Genomic DNA, 19,646 nt, shown 5'->3' with positions numbered 1-19,646 from the left:
CCCATGACCTAGGAAAGGTGCCCAGGAAAGTTACACCTTAAAATAAAAAAAAAAGTTTTACCATTTTTCACAGAAAGTTACTTTAAATTCAAAAACCTAGGCAGTAAAAAGAGCAGAGTAATCCTGTGCTTAAACATGATCAAAGGAGAAGTGCTGTGCTGTATTATGGCCCTATCTTTATTTTCCTTGAAAGAATTGAACCACTCCTTGACTCTATTAATTCTACCTTGAAGCAAGGGAGAAAGAAGGGGATAAGAAATGTTACCCACATCTGCACCATGTCTTACCAATCTGACTGTGTAATTCCAACATGACACAATTTAATGGCCTGATAGTTTACAATTCTAGTGAAAAGCTCTGTATTTTCATTGGTCATCAAGCCCCCTCCTCTTGGTGGTTGATAGGAAAAGCCAGATGTGCTCAGTAAAAGTAATTATACTCCCCCTAATTAAGTGTTTGGTTGAAAATATTTAATTGATTTAAATAAAACCTAAACAGCTGTAAACAGGAGCCTGCCACTACTCCCTTCACCTGCCGCCTCAGACCTACAACCAGTTTCCTCTTGGTTATGGTGCTGAAGGCTGGCTCACCATCATAGCACTCAGATACTGAACAGGAAACATCCACAAAGGAGGCAGAAGACAGATTCACAAACTCCTTGGTACAGAAAAGCAGGAACTTGTGTTCCTTCAGGTGTTCTTCAGAAGTGTAGCTCACAGAGTTGACCTACAGCCTGTTCTCTGGTCCACATCACAAAGCATCCACCTTCCCTCGATGGAACTAGGAACACACAGAACCAGACAGTTTATGCTAAAGCAAAGGTTTGAGAAAAGTACAGATGAGTACAGTGGGAAACAGTTTTGGTAGCAGTACATAAGACACACGTTCTGACCTTTCTTAACTCTGCAAACGCTGATCCAAAGGCAGGTTTCACCTGGGTTCTCTCCCTGATCCACTGCGGCAGTTTGTTAAAGACAGCAGGGCGTGCGTACCTGTGGTCCAGGAGCAGGATGCTTGCAAAGTCCTTCTGATGGCGGATGGCTCTGCCTGTACAGAGCATACAACCACATTAAAATGGCCCATTCAGTGGTTGTTCTCAGGCGGGGAAGCTCATGTTCCCATCATCTGCACATTGATAGGTAATGCATCCTTTTTCCCACCCTCCTCCTTCAGTGCAGTCACATTTTGTATCCCCCAGCCTGTCCGAGGAAGGATGAATTACCTATCGACTGGTTTACTGCCTTCATGCACAGGTTTTCAATCAGCACTCTGCTAGGTGCCTGGCCAGCAGCTCTGGGCTGGAACGGAGAAATAGGCAAGACTGAATATGAGGCAGATGTAAATCAAACTAGGGGGTCCTAATGACAAAGTGAGGCAAATACTTTTACTCCTGCAGAGTGAGCAGGTGGCCAAGGAGACCCCAAGCTCAGAGTAAGGATGGACAGAAGAAAGGTTGCAGTCAGAAAACTATGTTGAACATTCCAAAGAGCCAGACCAAGCCCCCCCAAGAAAAAATGTCCCCAGCTGCCCAGAAAAAGTATCTCCAGTGGGCAGCAAGAAAGAAGTGAGCCAAGAGAAGTGACCCTGGCAAGTCACCTCTACCACCCTGCCACCTCATCTGGGGTGAAGAGATGTTCCTCCCCTTGGAACTCAGTCTCCAGTGAGCCCCAGTGGTGTTTCCCTCCACTGAGCTTCTTCCCTGTGTTAAGGGCTACCTGTACACATGCAGCGTGGAGAAGGCTGTGCTCTCAGTACCACAGTCTGGGAAACAAGGGCAAGCTCAAATTAAAAAAAGTCTTTGAAGGCAGCCCTGGAATTTGTGTGCTGGGAGGAAAGTGAATACTAAAAAGCAGAAGTGAAACAGGCAGAGGTGTAATTGTCTCTGTTACCATTGTTTTGTCAAGCCAAGTCATTTTTTCCTGGAGCTCTGGAGATTTAATGTTGGGGTAGGGCATTCCCACCATAATCACACACCTGCAAGGGGCAAGGGAGGACTGAATTATTTTTAATGTCTCATCCTAGAGCACTTTGCCAACAGACAGACAAATTAGAGGTCACTGCACCCCTGAAAGACAGCCAGCCCTGAGAACCAAAGGCAGCAATAAAGCACAGCAGTCTGACAAGCACATTCTGAAGGGAAAGCTGCAGCAGGATTCAGGGTGCTGGAACAAGAGATTATCTAACACAGCAAAGCCTAACTGCATTACTCACATGAAAGGTAGTCTGGACAAGCGGGTTTTGTGCCACCCAGCAGACTTGGTCCCATTGGTTTAAGCATCAGTCCAAGCCACGTGCTCCCCAGGATTTTCTATCTATGCAAGTACTGACGTGTCCATCCCGACCGGAGTCACCGCACCACAAGCTCAGTGCTCCCCTTCCAAGGAGCAGCCACCTTACCTTCCCAAGTCATCGGAGAAGTTGATCCCTTCGCTCATTTTGCCTCCAACTACAGAGAGCAGCAGGGCTCCTGTCATCTGTCTTCCTGCCTGGCTGCAGTGCTGCAAGAGAGGGACCAACAACTTAAACCACCACAGGGAAGGTTTCTGTGCTTCAGAAACCCTCCCACACCTGGGCTAGAGCCCTCTTTCCTTCTTAAAAAGCTGCAAATGCCCTCTTTAGCAGCACTCCCATACGCAGCTGGGACAGCACACTCCCAGCAGCCTGCCAGCTCAGCTCACCTTTATGCACTTGGCATATTCCACCAGCACCTGCTCCACCTGGCTGGCTTTCTTAGGCTCCTGAAAGATCTGTCACAGGCACAGTGCATCAGTTGCAGCAACAGGAAGCGAACCGTTTAAAGAAAGCAAATCATTTTACTCCCATGCCATTAAACAGCACACAAACTAAGATCAGGGAAGGGCAAATTGCCTGAAAACCCCACTAAACCAGCACCTTTCCCCTCCACCCTGGAAACACACTGCATGCTCACTACAGCACTTTCCAGCTGGGCTCTGAAGGGAGCAGCAGCTGCTCCTGCCGCTCTAACATTCACTTTCAGCTTTGGCAGACTTGTCTAATTCTGCAAGAAGTTACAAGCCACCCGAGCGCTGAAAGGCAGGAAAGCAGTGTGCACCTCTTCCACCTATGAATAAAGATCCAGCAGGGTGAGGAGACCCTCCAGCTGCAAGATCTTGGAGGACAGTGACAGGACCAATCAATTCGAATCACCAATTAACTCCAAGTCATAGCTCCCCTTGTCCAATGAATACATTAGTTTTCTATACAAAGCATACATAAATTAATATTTATGTTATTCTAGCATGCCTAATTAGTTATTGAAAGCCCCTGCAGTTAATTAAGCTGCATTTTGATAGATGCTGCACCTTGGCCTAAATCACAAGTTGTTTTCTTAGTAAACAAGAGGTGCAACATCTGTCTTTTGTGTGACAGTAAAGAACATAAAGGATGTGTTTTCTCTTGGTTAGCAAGAAGTACTAACAAATTTTACCAGCCAGAATCAGTCTTTCAGTAGAAAAATAACTGGCAATTACAAATGAGCCAAAACTATTTAATTTAAATCAGAGGATTAAATAGCTACTGTTTAGTTAATTTTCCCTGTGTAATTTATATATAACCTCAGTGTGATCTCACCACAGCCACCTCAGGAAAGCCTTTAACCTTCCTCTGCTATGATATGATCTTCTTGTGTGGGCAGCTGAAAGTCACACTCACTGCATTTCTACCAAATTGCTTTGCTAACACATATCCAATTTGCTGGAGACTGCAAAGGCCAAACAAGAACAAATCAGAGCTGGAAGGCAGAGCAAGCTGTGTGACTGTGGCACAAAGCCTTGGAGGCACCAGGCAGACCGTTGGGACCCTGACAACACACCCGAAAGGCACTGAGTGAGAGCTGTATGAAAACATGGAGAAGCTGAAGCATAACGCTTCCACCACAAAAAACCTACAGGGAGATCCAAGTGCCAGAACGCCTGCACCAAGGCTGTGAAATATCTGGGACTCTGCTCTCCTAATCCATGTGGTAAGTTATTTAGCTTTTGGTAAACAAAAATCACAGCAGGGTATATGTAATTCTTTTTTTTTCCCCTCCCCCCAGCACATGATCCAAGATTGCTGCCCCATGCTCTGAGACAGCCAGACTGCCTGACCTTCAATACCCAACCTTCAAATACTTGTGAGAGTCACTGCAAAGATTTTATATTTGCAGTGACCTCCCTATTTAATGTTTCTCATTGCTTCAACAGGAGTCACCACTGCTAGTCTTTCAATTCTCATCTGCACTTCTACCAGAAGAAACAAACAGCATTTGTCCTATGAACTGCAGTCTGGTCCCACTCTGCCTAGCCCTTAGTTGTGCTGGTCTGTGTTCAAGGGACACACAGCTGAGCCTGGGAAAAACAAATTCCCTGTAAGAGCTCAACCTGAACAGCCCCCCAGCCCCACAGGAACAAGCTGGCTGGTTATGGAAAGTGAGGATTGTCTCCCCCCATGGCCACTACACAGACTATGCACTTAAAGAATCTGTAGCTGCATTTAATCTAATTTAGATCCCAGCTCAGTAATCAGCCGCCCAGGAAGTATCATTTATTCATTACTGGAGGGATTGGCTAGATAAACATCCGCTCTGCTCTGCTGTGCGGAGCATGAGAAAAACTCAGCAAGAGAGGCCTGTAATGCATAGGTAATTGTTTGATTTTTGAAACATCCATTTAAAGTACCAACTGCCCCTAGCTGCACAATTACCTTCTTCTTAGTTGCCAGGCGGGTGAGCAGCCCCGTCTTCTCCCAGTGTGCATATACCTGCTTCTCATATTCGTAGGAGGGGAAGAAGCACACCACACCCCCTGGGACCACATTGCACAGGTTGCAAAGGATTCGACCTGTCTCATCCATCTGCAAGAGAGACAAGAGCATATTGCAGCTGACAGGAGCTCCAGCTAATGCCACTCCAATTCTGTGCTCAATCCCAGGATCACACCTTCCCGTGACATGCCTTAGGGGAGGAAAAATGTGGGAAATATGCCAGGTCTAAGAGAGCTCTCTAGGGGAGCTGTGCATCATCGAAAAGCTCTTCACTGCTTGGCCTCTCCTCCTGATCCAGGGTTTCTGTTACTTCTGTGGAGCAGTGGTTATTCAGGAAAAGAGGGTTTATGTCCATTGTCCCAGTGGATGGGACCTGTCACACTAGAATAGATGTGGAGAGCTAGCTAGCACATCTGGTGGAGATTCAGCAGGGGCAGAGCTGATCTAGTGTCTGGCCTTGGGTGCTTACTGGCCCACCAAAGGAAGAAGGAAAAAGTGCAGAAACATCTGCTGCCACCCCTATGGTTTGGGCTGCAGCCTGCAGGGCTGCCACGCTCTATTGTCACTATGGAGCACAGTCAGAAATCTCCTTCCAATGCCCAGCACACAAATGCAGGATCTTGGCATAGCCAAACAGGATTTGCTAGTACTCCTTGTCTCCAGTAGCCACTTCTGAGCAGACAGCAAAAAAAACTCTTTTGCTGCTACTCGCCCCAAATCCTACAGATTTCCCTTGCCGTGGCTTTTGATCAGCCCACCTTTCAGAGAGCACACCGTCCTATGAAACATAAGCAAGTGAAGCAAAAGGAGAGATACAAAGGAAGGGAACAAAGGAAAGGCTGACCATCTGGGGCAGGTCTCTCTTCTGGTATGTAAACTCCAGCTGCTGGTTGGAAGGACCACTGCAGAGGATTATAGGCAAAATGTTTTCTGGAGGAATCACATGTCCTGGAGACAAAAAAGTAGTGAGAGTCAACATCACTGCTGTTGGCACAAACCCCACTAGCTGAAGAGCTTTACCCTGCGTGCAGTGACCGAGGCACATGTTCGCCTGGCTAAGCCAAAGTGCCTAAGTCACGCAGCTGCTCTGACTTCCCTTCCCTGAGCCCCTGGGAAGAAGGCATGGCGTGCTGCCTGCTCATACTGGCCAAGACCACTGAGGAAGCACAGGGTAGAAGGGAACCAGCACCCCTTTGCTGCCATGATTTCTAGGAAAGACGCCCTGCTGCTTAGAGTGCCGACAGAACAGCACCAAAGGCAACCTGCAACCCTCGGGCCTCGCAGAGGCAGATCACGACCCTCCCGCCGCCCCGGCACACTCACCACAGGAGAACTCCACGACTCGTGCAGGGTCCACACCAGCACAGGACAGTAGCTGCTCTCGGAAGTCAGCCACCTGCGGGCCACAAGCCAGAGAGAGGTAAAGCCCCAACGTCCCGAAAGGCGCCACCTCAGCAACACCGGTGCTGCTCCCGGAGCAGCGCGGCGCGATGAGGGGGCAGCTGGCCGGCTCCGCCGCGGCGGGCTGCGGGCACGGGGCGGGCCCCCGCCGTGAGGAGCAGATCGAGGGCAGGGGAACGCTCGCTGAGCACACGGGCCAGGGCTGGGAGACCGCTGGACTCCCGCGGAGAGGGCCTGCCTAAACCCGGCAGGGCCGCCCGCGGCCTGAGCCCGCCGCCCAGCCGAGCGCCCGCGCCCCGAGCGCCCGCGGCCGCCGGGCGCGGAGCGGCAGCGCCCCCTGCCGGCGGCATGGCCCCGCCCCCCCCCCCCCCACCCCCCCAGCGCCAGCGCTGCGCCCCGGCGGCTCCGCGACCCGCCAAAGCCCGGCCGAGGGCCCGGGCGGCCCCTCCCGCTGTCCCAAGCACCGCAAGCAGCGTGAGGGGGGGGGAATCCCCTTTCAGTGCCCGCGGTCCTGAGCCTTGCCATGGCCCTGCTGCAGGGGGCAGGTCCCCTGCCTGCAATCACCCAGCCTATCTTGGCCCAACACAATTTCAGACTTCCCCAGGCCCAGAAATTTGTTACCGGCACTCCCAAGCACTGCACAGACCACCGCTTGGACTGCAACTGCATCCTCTCTCCGAGTTGCAGTCTGAAAAGTTCGAAGTTGGAATGGTGGCCTTCCAACAAGGAGGCCCTGCGCTTCACACCCTCCCCTTCCCTCCCCTGTCACCACAAGGGCAAAGAGGCAATAATTTCAGGACATTTGTGTCCACGAAAAGGATAAATGTAGCTAATGGGGATATGTGACATACCCCACTGCATCTGTACAACACAAACACACCGTCTCTTGGGCACTAAAGCAACAGGAGAAGGATGACAAGCTGCCTCCAACCATACCAATACTGAAGTCAGTTTTTCTGAAGGATCCCCTATGGGATGGTCCCTGTGGGATCCCTGTCCCTTTAGGTCAGATGGTTTTATGAGGTATTCTGACTGCTATCCATGCTAGTTCCAACCTACCATGAGCTCAGCCCCAGCCTGTGTCATCTTGAGGACAAGAAAGGCTAACAAGGACACTCCTGCCCTTGCACCCACAACTTTTTGCATAAACAGGTAGTGTGACACCTCACAGGAAAACCATATCAGGGAAGTAAGAGGGTAGGTAGGTCTCTTCTCACACACACACACAGCATGGGAAGCGAGAAGAGCACATCCCAGTGGGGCCAAGCTGCTATTTTCCCATGCCTGCTTACAGATAGCACCAGAAACCTCCCGAGACCTCCGCGTAGCATCCTTATTCCCTCACCGGCTGCATGGTGCCCCCAGCAATGATTACAGCACGGCATTCTTCCACCACCTTGGCAAAGTAGACAGCTGGATTCAGCAAGAGGAATTTGAGGCTGCTCTGACCAACTGTGCCTGGGAAAAGAAGAGAAACAGCATCAAGAGCTAGCTGTGACACACACTCCGAGATGTATGTGAGAGATTCTCCCTCCTGCTCTGGGCACTTTGGCAGATCCCCCGAGTCTCAAAGCAAGGACTTGCTATTCAACACTGTCAGAGGTGGCAGCAGGTAACGCCAACCCAGAAGTTACCTTCTGCTTCCTCATCTTCCTGGAGCTGTAGAAGAGGCACAGTAAATTGCAAGACAAAAACTGACATCGGAAGTGGGAGCAGAGCTCTGCAAACCCTGGCCCCAATGCCCTTGATTAAGAATTCCCTTGGGTTCACGAGCATCCTCAGACAGACCAAGCCTGCCAGCCTGCATCACAGACAGCACAGATATGTTGCTGCAGGCTCCCCCCAGGCTCAGGATCTCCTCCCTCACTGCCAGTGAAGCACTCTTCTTGTGACTCATGCCACCTCTCCCCAGCTCTCCCTTTCCAGTACCTTGCCTGTTGATAATGACTCTGCCATCTTGATTGGCATTCGTGAGGGCTGAGAGGAATCCTTCAATCTGCATCAGAGGAGAGGCAGTTCGGAGCTGGTCGTTCTCAGCCTCCAAGGGAAGGCTCTGGGGAGTACCTGCTGGCCCAGAGAGAGGCAGGCAACTTAAGCCACACTTTTGAAGACAGGGACTAAGCACAAAATACAGATGGGTCCTTTCTACAGGAACATGATACCTGGTCTATGTATGCAAGCATAGAACAAAGACCCAATAAAGTAGAGAACCCAAATTCTGTCTCATTGCTAGGAAAAAAAACAAAACAGAAAGATCTGTTTTTTGTAGCTGGCACCACTAAACAGAGCTACCCATGGTAGCTCATCTCCCAGAGCCAGCTGGTCACAGCAGTGCAAAGCTTGAGTGTGTCTAGTGTAAACATGGAATCGCATTATCTTTCAGCTTGGAAGGGACCTCAGGAGATCTTCTAATCATGTGTACAGTTGCCTAGGTCATCTAGTCAGATATATTAAAAACACCTGTGCAGGTCAGCTTCTGCAGTCTCTCATTCTTCAAATCTGCCTCCCCCCTTTCCTCAGGCAGACAGATGCAGGTTCCACATCCTCACTTTGTCCACAGATGCACAAGTGGAGGGTGTCTGAACTCACCCTCTTTATCAGATCCCTGCTTGAGGGTGAGAAGAAAGTTCTGGAAACCAGCCAACTTCTGGTTCTCCTTGTTGGTCTTCACAGCTGTGGCAGGGCCTCCATATCGCTCCACAAACCCAAAAAGCTGCCAAGGAAAAGCCAGAAAGACTTAAGACTACCAACAGCAGGAATCAGACAAGATACAAACAGGTTTGCTGGCCTGCCACAGATAAAGTTCCTTAGTAGGTGTTTGCAAACCAGCCCAATCATAATCTATCAGCAGAGCCCAGAACTCCCACTACCTTCCTCCACCCACTGAATCAAAATCAAAACAGGTCTTTGATGTTCGTTCCTCCAGTGCAGTGCAGGCCGGTAGGTTTGAGGCCAAGCAGCACAGAATTAGCACCCACTGGAATACTGTGGTACACCATGCTCTATGATTCTTTGCTGTATAAGCAAAAGGTAATCTGCCCATGTAGTGCTTTTTCCAGGAACCATTTTGTTTGCAGAGCAGGGTGGAGAAGACAGGCTCCCACCCCAGCTGCTGCATCTTCCACTTCAAACTCAATGTATGAAACAGCATTTGAACGGTGCTGACCACAAAGCCTCGGGGGCAGTACCTTCCTACTGATGAGGCTCTTCTCGCAGTAACGCCGAACCTGTTGAAGGAAGACAGAAAAATGAACAGGCGTTCAACATCCCTTCTCCAATCCTGCTGTCTTTGATCCCTGTCCAGCAGGGATATCACTTGCTGTTCTTGCTGTGCTCTTGGGGAGGGGTGCACAGTTCTTCGTGAGCGTTGCCTCCCAGACAACAGTTTATTACAAAAGCATTGGTTCCAGAGTGGACACATATGGTATTAAGGTGCTGTGTTTGGAGGTTCGAGGGATAGGTTAGGTTACTGGAGTACCATAGCTTCTTCATCCTCAACCCTTACAGTTTAGCTTTGCCTACAGACAGGTCTTGGTGCTTGTATATGTTTAATTAATTACTTGCTTCCCTCTACCCTGAGACCACCTATCCAGCTTTAATGCGCTGTTATCCAGAGAGCAGGAGCAGAGATCTATACATTGGGGAGGTGGCACGAATCTGCTGGAAAGCAGATTCTGCCATGTGGGCCTTGGCTCTACTTCCAGCTCTCACACACACTTCCTGCTAACCTCAAACAAGTCACCACCACCTGTGCCCTGGCAGAAGACAACATCTGCATTACCTTGAAGAGGTTGATATTATCAATCTGGCTCTGAAACAGAAAGTCATTGATGGATTTTAGCACTGTCCCTGAAGAAAAAGGGGAGAAAGGAGAAAAAAAAAATAATTAGCTGCTGGGCCCGCAGTCCCTTACTACCCACACCCATGTCCCTGACTGATGGCTGCATACCCCAGGTGTTCACTTCAGTCTTACCTGTTTGGGAAACTGCCTGACAGCCAGGATTTTGGTTCACATTACCTGTAAAACATGAAACTGATTCAAGGAAGGCTTATAACGGGTCTGTCTTAAAAATCAAGCAAGAGACTAACAACTGAGCTGAAAGGGATACCACACCAGGACAAAAACCAAGAAATAACTATACCTCTGCAAGATGTAGCTATACAGACAAAACATCAGCTCCTGCTCAGTTTTAATTTCCCGTGTAGGGTAGCCCTACATTGTAGGGCAATTGTGCAGCTGCATCCTAAGAAACACCACCTACATTCCTTCTGTAGCAGGAGGCAGCAGGTAGGGTGGGTGCATACAAATGCTCACACACTATGTAGTCATCATGCTGCAAAGATGAAGGGACAGGGACTGCAATGCATCCCTCAGCCCTCCTCAATGCAGCAGCAGGGAGCTGGGAGGTGCATAGGCTGGCAGGCAACTGGGAAGAGGGGAAAACCTGAGGACAGCTCCACGCCCAGACCCCAACAGCCAGAACAGGATTAATTGCTGCCACTCGCTGCATTTTATGTCCTAGTGTTTAACACCCACCTCACATCTCACTCTTGCAGCCTCAATCATGAAGCTGTACACAGGCTGCAGTTTCTAATGAAAGCACTTAACTGAGTGTGGGGAAGGAAAGAGTGTCAGGAACAGAGGGGGAAGAGAAGTATGTGTTTGAGAGAAAGGCAGAGAGCACTACCAGGTCCCTGCCCCAAAGAGCTGCATTTCCCCTGGGTAAGAAGGAAGTCCTTTATAAACTTATGACAGGCTGTCTTCAAGACACACTGAGGTCTAGCAATCAGATCATTAGAGCCCTGCAAATGCCAATGGATTTAAAAATCACAGCAAAATAATATTTTTTCACAAAGGAAAGGCATCACTCAAGAAAGATTCTGCAGAGGCACACCTGACACAGGTAGAGGCCCTGCCACCAGATGACCCAGGAGATTTATTCCATGCAGCTCTTGTGTGACAGTGATCAGGACAGCACATCTACTGTATTCCTCACTTAGCACCCTATCTCCTCCCCATTCAAATCAGATCTGAAAACCACACAGAAAGAGATGAAAACTGCCTCTATGAACTTGTGGCATTATCTGCTGTTCCTCAGCTAATCAAAGAGAGGGGTTCAGGCAGACCACGTTACAAGACGGAGAAATGAAAATACTGCCATCTGAATCTATACATGAGCAACACCTCCCCGCAGCCTCTCTCTGCAGAGGTGGAAGGGGGACAATGCCCTGAGGAAGCACCAATTAGCTCAGGGTCTATCAGCATCCAGGGAGATAGAAAAGGTTTGCTTACCTCCCAGCATGGCCACAAACCGCTCCAGCAAATACAGGATCTGTTTAATGTACATCAAGTTCTTTGCCTTCAAACGTTTCCTATGAAAAATGAGACCGGTATTAGGCCACAAAACATCTTCAGGGACTAACAGCAGTTGAGCTGCAGAGACAAGCAGCTGAACTCCCTTTCATTTTGGGGTGACAGAAACCAAGAATGATTTCTCTTTGGCTCACTCTCCCTGTTTCTAACAGGCCATAGACCCCTGGATACTCTGCCCAAGGTCACCCCAGAGCACTCGCCCATGCACCCCACACTGTTCCTACCATCACCTTTCTCCTCATACATTAATTACAATGGCAGTGATACCTCAAGTCCCTCCTGCAGTAACACTCCACAAATTCAAAGTTATCAGCATTGAGCACAACAACCAACCACTGCAGGGACGACAAGATGCAAGATTTGGCCAAAGCCAAAAGCCACATATAGCTTCCTCCTCCTCAGAGCTTACTGCCTGTACCATAATGCCAGTCAGCACATGAAAGACATGAAAGACTGAATCTTCTGAAACTCTGCATCACAAAGCAGGAGTGATTAGAGGGAGATATTGGGAAAGGAACTGAGAGTACAAGGGAAAGCCAGAATCCTCAGGGTATCCCCCTTCTCACTGCTTAATATGAGCCCCAGGAGTCTGACTTAGATTCTAGACAGAGATAATGAAGCAAGTGGCTTTTCATCTGCAGAAGTATTAATGCAAATAACTTTCCACCAGGGAAAAGCAAGAAAGACCATGCAGACGTGAGACAAGCCGTGGCATCCACACTGCCTGCCACTGTTGTGTTATTTCCCTCTGAGATCTTCACCTGTATCGCTCCATGTACTGCAACAGCTGGGAGTGGGCACAGCACAGCTACACGAACAAAAAAGAGGAGCTGTTACTACAAAGGAGTCAAGAAAGGGTGCTCTGCTGGATGCAGAGCTCACTCATGATTAACAGACCAGGCTGTGACTCACCTGAGAGCCACTGACCTCCGCACTATGGATACAGGTGATGGTGTCTATGAGGTTGTGGGCCTCATCGATGATTACGACCTGGTCCTTCAGCTTGATCCCAGCAGCGCTCCTGGTAGGCTCGTGCAAGAGCATCTGATAGGGCAGCACCACCAGCTACAGAAGAAGCACACACTGCCCTGATTCTAGCTCTCATCCTTACAAACTGAGGGCAGTCCCCATCTGCTCATTAAAGGCCCATATCAGATGGCCTCACAGAATTCAGACAAGTTACTTTTATTATGGGAAAGATAGGAAAAGAGACAGGAGCATATGCATGAGAGGGACACTGACATGTAAGTTAAAGAGAAATGATTATGCTACAGCTGCATATTGGCTCAGGTTACCTTCTGAAGCTCCTCTGAAGCACTGAAAGCGTGTCCTCCAAGATAGCCAAGCAAGGAAGAGCAGTGGTGGCAAGAGCTAAGATTACACCCATGCGTCAGTATTGCCTCAGAGTTATCAAGCCTTTCAAGTATTTCAGAATGCTGAGACATACTTACAGCCTCTCTATTAACTTAAAATCGATATTCTTATTTTCCTTTGCTCTCTCAGCAAAACTACAGCTGAGAGAAACACAGCCTCTTTACAAACTCCCACAACATCGAGTAACAGTTCTGGAGAGAGCAGGCAATTGGTTTATTCCTAGAGGCCCTGACATTAATTCCACTAAAGGTGTGAACACCTTACCTGAGCAGCAGGAATGGCGTATCGACTCCCATAATATGGGCAGGCTTTGGTCTCCCTTCCCAAAGCCACCAACTGCTCAATATCCTTCACTTCCACTAGAACTTCATCGCAGAGAAACTGCATTTGCTCATAGGAATAAAATGGGCATACGGTGCGACTTGCACGTCTCCTCTTTCCTTCCATCTCTTCATCACTCTTCTTTTCTAACAGCAGAAATCAAAAGAAAGCTATGAGCAACACATAGCCTAAAACAATCACTTTGCAGAACCCCCCAGATTTCAAAGCAAGCTTTGTCATGTGTATTTTTGACCTATCATCTATTTAAATGCTATTCAGCAGTAACATCTCCATGGTGGACATTACTCTTTCCAGCTAGATTTAGCCATGTGACATTTTCCAGTATTTCTAGTACTGAGTTACAAAGACAATTATCCTTCTGTTGTGGAAGTCCTGACCAACTTAAGGCACTCAGAAAATACATACACATCTCAGCATCCTAGTCTGGAAGACGAGAGAAGTAAAAGCACCAAGGATCTCTAGCTCTGCTCCTCCAACCTGCCATTTTCAAGCTCCTATCACTCTCTTGCTAGAACTGATTGGCAGAGCACATTATCTCCAGACTCTCATACCAGCTTTATCAGCGATTGCTTCCCCAAGCTGGAATTGTTCCTACCATGTTTGTTCTTTTGCATCTCCATGCAGCGGTCGTTGATGAGCTGGAGAGCCCCCAAGCGTCGCACCTCCTCATTCACACACAAGTTCTTGGACATGCAAAGAGAGGAAGCGGTAGATGGTCATTAAGCAATGAGTGCCTCCTGGGCACCCTTTGCTGTAAAATAAAAGGTTTCTTGAAAGCAATCTCAGGCCAAATTCCAAAATGGAAAAGTCTGTTGGTCAGACATTGTGCATACTAACTGCTACAAACATGCTCGAAAACCATAAAACCTTAGCAAGGAGAAAACATGAGAAAAGGTGCACTGAGATGGCTCACTGCTACACAGCAGCTTCTAAAAATTGCTCCCAGGAGTAACACAAAGAGGAGCGCCCTCCCAGTGACTCAGACATCTGTAATATTCCACATCAGAAAAGGTAAAACAGGTTTTTGCACTTATATCAAAGGGTAAATGGCCAAAACACAGCTCACAGAAAAACGTACATCACACAGATCTGTGTCATGACCCGTGACTGCTTTAGTTTCTCAGTGTGAGATTCAGTCAATCCCCAAGATGCCTCCTGTGATGTCACATCCACACACCTCCTCCCAAAGTCTCTCCCATTAAGTTAACATGCCCTCTAGGTCCCTTGTGAACCGTACCACATACCTGCCTGGATCCCAAGGAGACCAGACGTGTATCTTTGCCAAAAGGACTTTTTTGCACCTCACGCACAAACTGAGACAGCTGGGAGTGAGTGCGACTGCAGTAGTAAATCTACCATGAAGAGGAACAAAAGGAAAACAAGAATATGAAAGCCAATCCCCTATGTACAACCAATCCTGCAAGGAAGTAGGCAAGCACCTCAGCAAGGCTGATCTTGTTCAAGCCTTCAAAAACACATGGGAAGGCACGTGTCTTGAGTGTCACAACTGTTGAGGAAAACAGCCTTTGCCTTCTCCTGTGCATTTGCCTTTGTTTCCATTTAATTTTCCAAGGTGCCTATAGAAACAGGGACTCACCATTGGAGAATAATAAAAATCTGTTTCTTGCAGTGTACTTTTACAGCAAGCCACATCAAAAATTTGGCAGATTTAGCAGAGCAAGCTGCTTAGGCAGCCAGTGTAGGCCAGAAGAAGATGAGCACAGCAGCACTGGTCACTATTAACAACAAACTTTGCAGTTCTTGGACATTAGTTCCTAAATCCTTCTGTACTACGTAACTCTGGGAAGGGTGCATGGAAGCCATAATTCTGCTCACTCCTACACTGTTCTACAAGGTGGCACTATTTACTTTCCTCATCTCACCTTAGTCACATGCTCTTCTTCCAAATCATCATCATCATCTTCTAGCCTAAGAAAAGAGAAAGCCCAAACAGTTTCCTTTCAGCAGATCACTGACAGAACCAAATGATGCTCTACTACAAGAAAGAGGTCTCAAGAGAGATAGATGGTTATGTCATCTCAAGAAGAGCCTCATATCTTAACTCAGGAGGTAAAAGAAAAATCAACTTTTTAAGAATAGGGTAAGTGTGCAGAGTCAAGTCAAGCCTTGCTCTTTAAAAGAAAAATATCTGTAGGGCTCTGTTTTCAGCAACTTCAAGAAATTATTTTTTTTTCTTTTAAATCTGGGGCTCCTAAGCCCCAGGCATAAACTAATCAGTGCTATGCTATTCTTTGGTGGGCTTATTTATTTATTTTTGTAAAACTTTCCCTTTAGAGACAATTTACCACCCTCAAGCTATTGCATAAAGAAAAGCTTCAGGAAGATATTTAGCTGCCATAGAGTTCCTCAAAGGCAACAGCAGTTTAATGTTTGATAAACTACATATAAACGAAGTAGTTCAGTGTTTTGCAATTTTTAAGGCAGAAGCATCTGTCTGGATACTAATTAGTAAATTTGTATTTTAAATGTATTTGACTTTTCATGCTGAAGTATGGCTTCTGGCTTTCTGCATAAAGCAAATGTATGAGAGAGAAAAGTGTGCATGGGGTTTTCATGCTGAAGCTCAGTCTTTAGAAATATGAACATCTCTCCCTTCAGAGTATCAAAAGATGCCAGTGCTAATCTGCAGGACTGATATCTTCCTCTGATACCCTGAGTTCCAGTTTGCTTTTCTAATGCAAGGAACTTGATCTCAAGTCATTCACTCAGCATCCAGAGGCATTCTTTGGGAAACCAGGCATGGAAAAAGGCAGGACATTGCCACACATTTTAAGAAAGATGCATTTTCTCAGAAAATACTTCAGGTCACTCTGATTGGTCTAACAAAAGCTTAAAAAACCCAAAAAAATCCCACAAAATCAAGTCCCCCCAAAACCACCAAACCAACCAATTAAACAAACAAACCCCCAGAGCAACCACAGCTTGAATGGGCGGTTAACTCCAGATTTTCACAATCACAGGTGAAATCCCTTTAATCAAGGCAAGCCAATAATGATACAGAAAACCTCTCCTTGGCATGGAACCCCCTCAGTCCCTGCCCTTACCCAGATACCACTTTCTTTTCGTCGTCACTCTCATATTCAGCAAGAATCAGCTCCTCCTCATTGTGATCCAGCTGCTCTAGAACATCCACTCCATCTCCCTCTGAAATAACCTCCTTGCTGAGCTGAAGAAGACGCTTTGTCTCATCCTCCTCAGATCTCTGAAAGGAACACATGATCACATTATCTCTCATACAGAAAGAGAGGTAGCATGCACATCACTTTATGCCACGGACAGGTCAGAAGACAGCACAGTCCCTCACACATAACACAGGGCATGGCTTGCTGGGTAAACCCCCAGCAGGTCAAACAAATGCACCAGGGGTGTCTGAAGCTGTTCAGCCCCACAGAATGCAGCTGTTAGCAACAACCAAGGACTTGCCCACAGAGACATATATGGAGGAGAAACACAAAGCACCTTCTGTGCAAAAGGCCCACTGAACTAACAGATCCTGAAATGACAATATCCCTGTAATCCAGTATTAGTTGCTTAAAGTGGCCCATAAAAGATGTCTGCCTGAGAAAAAACAGCGTGTAAATAAACCCAAACACACAAGGACATAATCAAACACTGTCCACACTTAACTCAAAGCTTGGATAAACTCAGCACCTGTTTTAGAATGCAGAGCACAAGACTCTTCTTGCTGTTTTTTCTCCAGTTATGTAGTTCTTATTCTAACACAGGTCTACCCCCCTATAAAAAAATCTATTAAACTGTTTAAGAATAGTTTTCTGATTAACTTTGAAAATGAAACAAACTCTTCTTTATCAGAACGCAATATGAAAATGGTATCTTCCAACATCAATGAGTGTTTTTTTACCATGGCATTATGAAGCAATGCAGTTAGTGAGCAGTACAGAGGAGATGAATCAGTTGCTTTTCCAAGTCTCTATAACATTTCTCTCATTTGTCTTCTTGCTTTTTATCATGCTTCTCATTTCACATGCTGTTCATCCTCTTAAGAGACAAAAGTTCTTTGTTCCACCTGATTTTTATTTGCCATTCACCCCTGAACCTTTGCTATTCCTGCCGTATCCTTCTGACAGGAGCTGACCAAATCATAGCACAGCACTTGAAACAGAGCACACTAGAAACTAATAGCCTGGCAGCCTAATAAATCTTCCTGTTTGGGGACCTGAAGTGGGTATTTCTGGCAAGTTTGACTCATACCATCAAAAAGCTCTTAGAGTCAAGAGTACTGAGGCCAGTTCACCCATCTAAATGGCAGGAAAATATATCTGTGAACTTTTTATGTGTAGAAAAGAGACATTTCTGAACAATATAATCACATTTGCTATTACACAAATACAATCATTCCCTAGTGGTGAGCAAAGTATAACCAAAGCCTGGCGTGGCTTTTTTTTTTTTTTTTTGGGGGGGGGGGGGAAGTCTTCTGTTGCCATGATCTTAAACTTAATCACAGTTCTACAGGATTATTCCAGAAGTACAGAGTGTTCACACATGCTCATAAAACAGAGAGCTTCCAAACAAAAACTCCAAGGATTAAAGCTTTTCAAACAAAAGCACATCAGAACACACGTCCTTTCTATCCACACACAAACACTGTCACAGGAAATTCTCTATGAACAAATTCTTTTTCACATCTGTACTTCAAAAAAAAAACCTAACCAAAAATTTTGTACGGCCAATTTCAGCAACCTAATACGAAGAGCTCCCCAAACAGACAGGCTGGAAAATTTAGTATGAAGTTGCAGATATAAGCTAGTATGAACAACACTCGAGGTAACCAAAACAGAAAGTTCTAATCTCTGCAGGATAACTCACCTTCCTCTTTGTGGCATATTTTAACTGCACATTATGACGAATTTTCTCAAGACGATCTTCTCGCTTTTTTCTCCTGATCTGCTCTTCCTAAAATAAAGGGAAAGTGAAGGAAGGATGAAGCATATTTAGTCCTAAACCCTGGGTACAATTGCTTTCCTACGTTCTGGATATGGAAAAAAAATTAACTCTGAAACAAAAGTCCCTTTCTCCTGGAGTGCACACCTATTACACATTACTATGGTGAGAGCAATATAGTTTTCTATCTTATGCCACCTGCACAGCAGTGCCTCATCCCTCATAACAAAGTCCTGTGAAAGACAAAGACCACCACCAAAGTTTGCCTCACATTTTTTTCCAACCATCGCTCAGGACACCGGCCTCTCCGACCCTCACACCCCGTTACTTTACCCGTCCTCTACACACAAGCGTTTCCCGACCTTCAGCCTGTCCACCATGTCCCGCTCTTCCTTCTTCTGCACGAAGGCCGTAACCCAGCCCGGTTCCCCCGCGGCGCCCCCGCTCCCCGGGTGTCCCGGCTCGGCTGCAGCCGGCCGCTCTCCCCGCTCCTGCCCGCTGTCCTCCAGGGCCAGCAGCCGCGCCTCCTCCTGCCGCTTTTTCTCCTCAAAGTCTCGGAGCCAGGAGAGGGCCCCGCAGATCAGGCTCAGCGATTTTCCCTGCCACAGAACACAAACAAGTCGAGGCTCCCGCGCTGCCGCCGCCGGCGCTCCCACCGCCGTGCCCCTCCACGCGGACTGACCCACTCGGCGACAGCCCCTCCTGAGCGGGACCAGGACCGGGCCCTGGCCCTGGCCTGGCCGCTCCCCACCCTCCCGGCTGCCGGCTCGCTGCCGCCGCCCCAGCCGCCCGGGCCCTGGCTGCCGCCGCCCCGCCTCACCGTGCCCGTGGGGCTTTCGAAGATCCCCACCCTGCCGGCCTCCAGCGCGCTGTACAGCGCCGCCATGAACCGCTCCTGGATGAGGTAGGGCGTGTAGGGGAAGGGGAACCGGCCACCCCCCGGGCCCGTCGCCGCTCCGCTTTCCATCCCGCCCGCCGCCGGCCCGCTTCGAACCGAGCGCCGGAGGAGCCCCGCCCCCTTCCCGTGACGCTCCAGGGCCGGCGCCGGCGCAGAGCGGAGCGGAGCTGAAGGCCGCAGCTCCGGCTGGCCCGGCCCTGCCCGGCGCTTCTCCTCCGGCAGCAGAGCGGGGCCGTCCCGCTCCGCTGCAGCCCCCCCCCCCCGCCCCGCTCCCGTGGGCCCGGCGTGCCCCCGGGCCTGTCGCCGGGCCATGACCCTTCCTCTGGCGTGACACCTGGAAAAACGCGGGTTCTTCTGTTTCTAGAGGCCCAAGCCCTGCTTCCTGCGACCGCGTGTTGTTACAGGTGTTGCTGGGCCGCCTCACGTACCGCCTGGCCCGGAATGTTTTCTGCTGGGCAGCTGTTGCCCGGGAAGCACCGGAGCCGGGCACGGTGTTCGCCCGTCAGGCCCAGGCATGCCGAAGGCCACGCCGGGCGGCCACAGCGGCTTTCCGTCCTGCCCTGCCTGCTC

General features: G+C 48.4%; 1 protein-coding gene across 2 annotated transcripts; it reads right to left on the bottom strand.

Moving 5' to 3' along the window:
- Positions 1-451: 451 nt before the first annotated feature.
- On the bottom strand, positions 452-19,150 carry DDX11 (DEAD/H-box helicase 11). Of its 2 annotated transcripts, none has more exons than XM_074871597.1 (26): positions 18,999-19,150; positions 18,541-18,777; positions 18,104-18,190; positions 16,321-16,478; positions 15,139-15,184; positions 14,500-14,607; positions 13,851-13,938; positions 13,178-13,380; positions 12,452-12,604; positions 12,301-12,347; positions 11,459-11,538; positions 10,139-10,183; positions 9,947-10,014; positions 9,354-9,392; positions 8,755-8,878; positions 8,095-8,232; positions 7,511-7,623; positions 6,088-6,160; positions 5,609-5,712; positions 4,705-4,854; positions 2,679-2,747; positions 2,398-2,498; positions 1,890-1,974; positions 1,223-1,298; positions 893-1,047; positions 452-780 (listed from the first exon to the last, which is right to left on the bottom strand). In XM_074871597.1, the coding sequence occupies exons 1-26, from the start codon at positions 19,143-19,145 to the stop codon at positions 751-753; spliced, it is 2,724 nt and encodes a 907-aa protein (XP_074727698.1). In that variant the 5' UTR covers positions 19,146-19,150; the 3' UTR covers positions 452-750. The 2 variants fall into 2 exon arrangements, with proteins under 2 accessions (XP_074727698.1, XP_074727699.1); XM_074871598.1 differs by having other exon boundaries at positions 8,095-8,229.
- Between the last annotated feature and the right edge of the window lie 496 nt (positions 19,151-19,646).

This window comes from Strix uralensis, chromosome 5 (assembly GCF_047716275.1).
Source record: "Strix uralensis isolate ZFMK-TIS-50842 chromosome 5, bStrUra1, whole genome shotgun sequence".
Taxonomy (NCBI): domain Eukaryota; kingdom Metazoa; phylum Chordata; class Aves; order Strigiformes; family Strigidae; genus Strix; species Strix uralensis.
The sequence above is the reverse complement of the archived record's forward strand: the minus strand, read 5'-3'. Positions and strand labels throughout refer to the sequence as shown.

Excerpts from the sequence above, each read along its gene's own strand:
- DDX11 (XM_074871597.1), bottom strand. The coding sequence starts at position 19,145 with ATGGAAAGCGGAGCGGCGACGGGCCCGGGGGGTGGCCGGTTCCCCTTC. Across the intron at positions 18,778-18,998 it reads TCGAAAGCCCCACGGGCACG|GGAAAATCGCTGAGCCTGAT; the intron begins GTGAGGCGGGGC and ends GTTCTGTGGCAG. Across the intron at positions 6,161-7,510 it reads CTGGGGGCACCATGCAGCCG|GTGGCTGACTTCCGAGAGCA; the intron begins GTGAGGGAATAA and ends TGTGGCCCGCAG.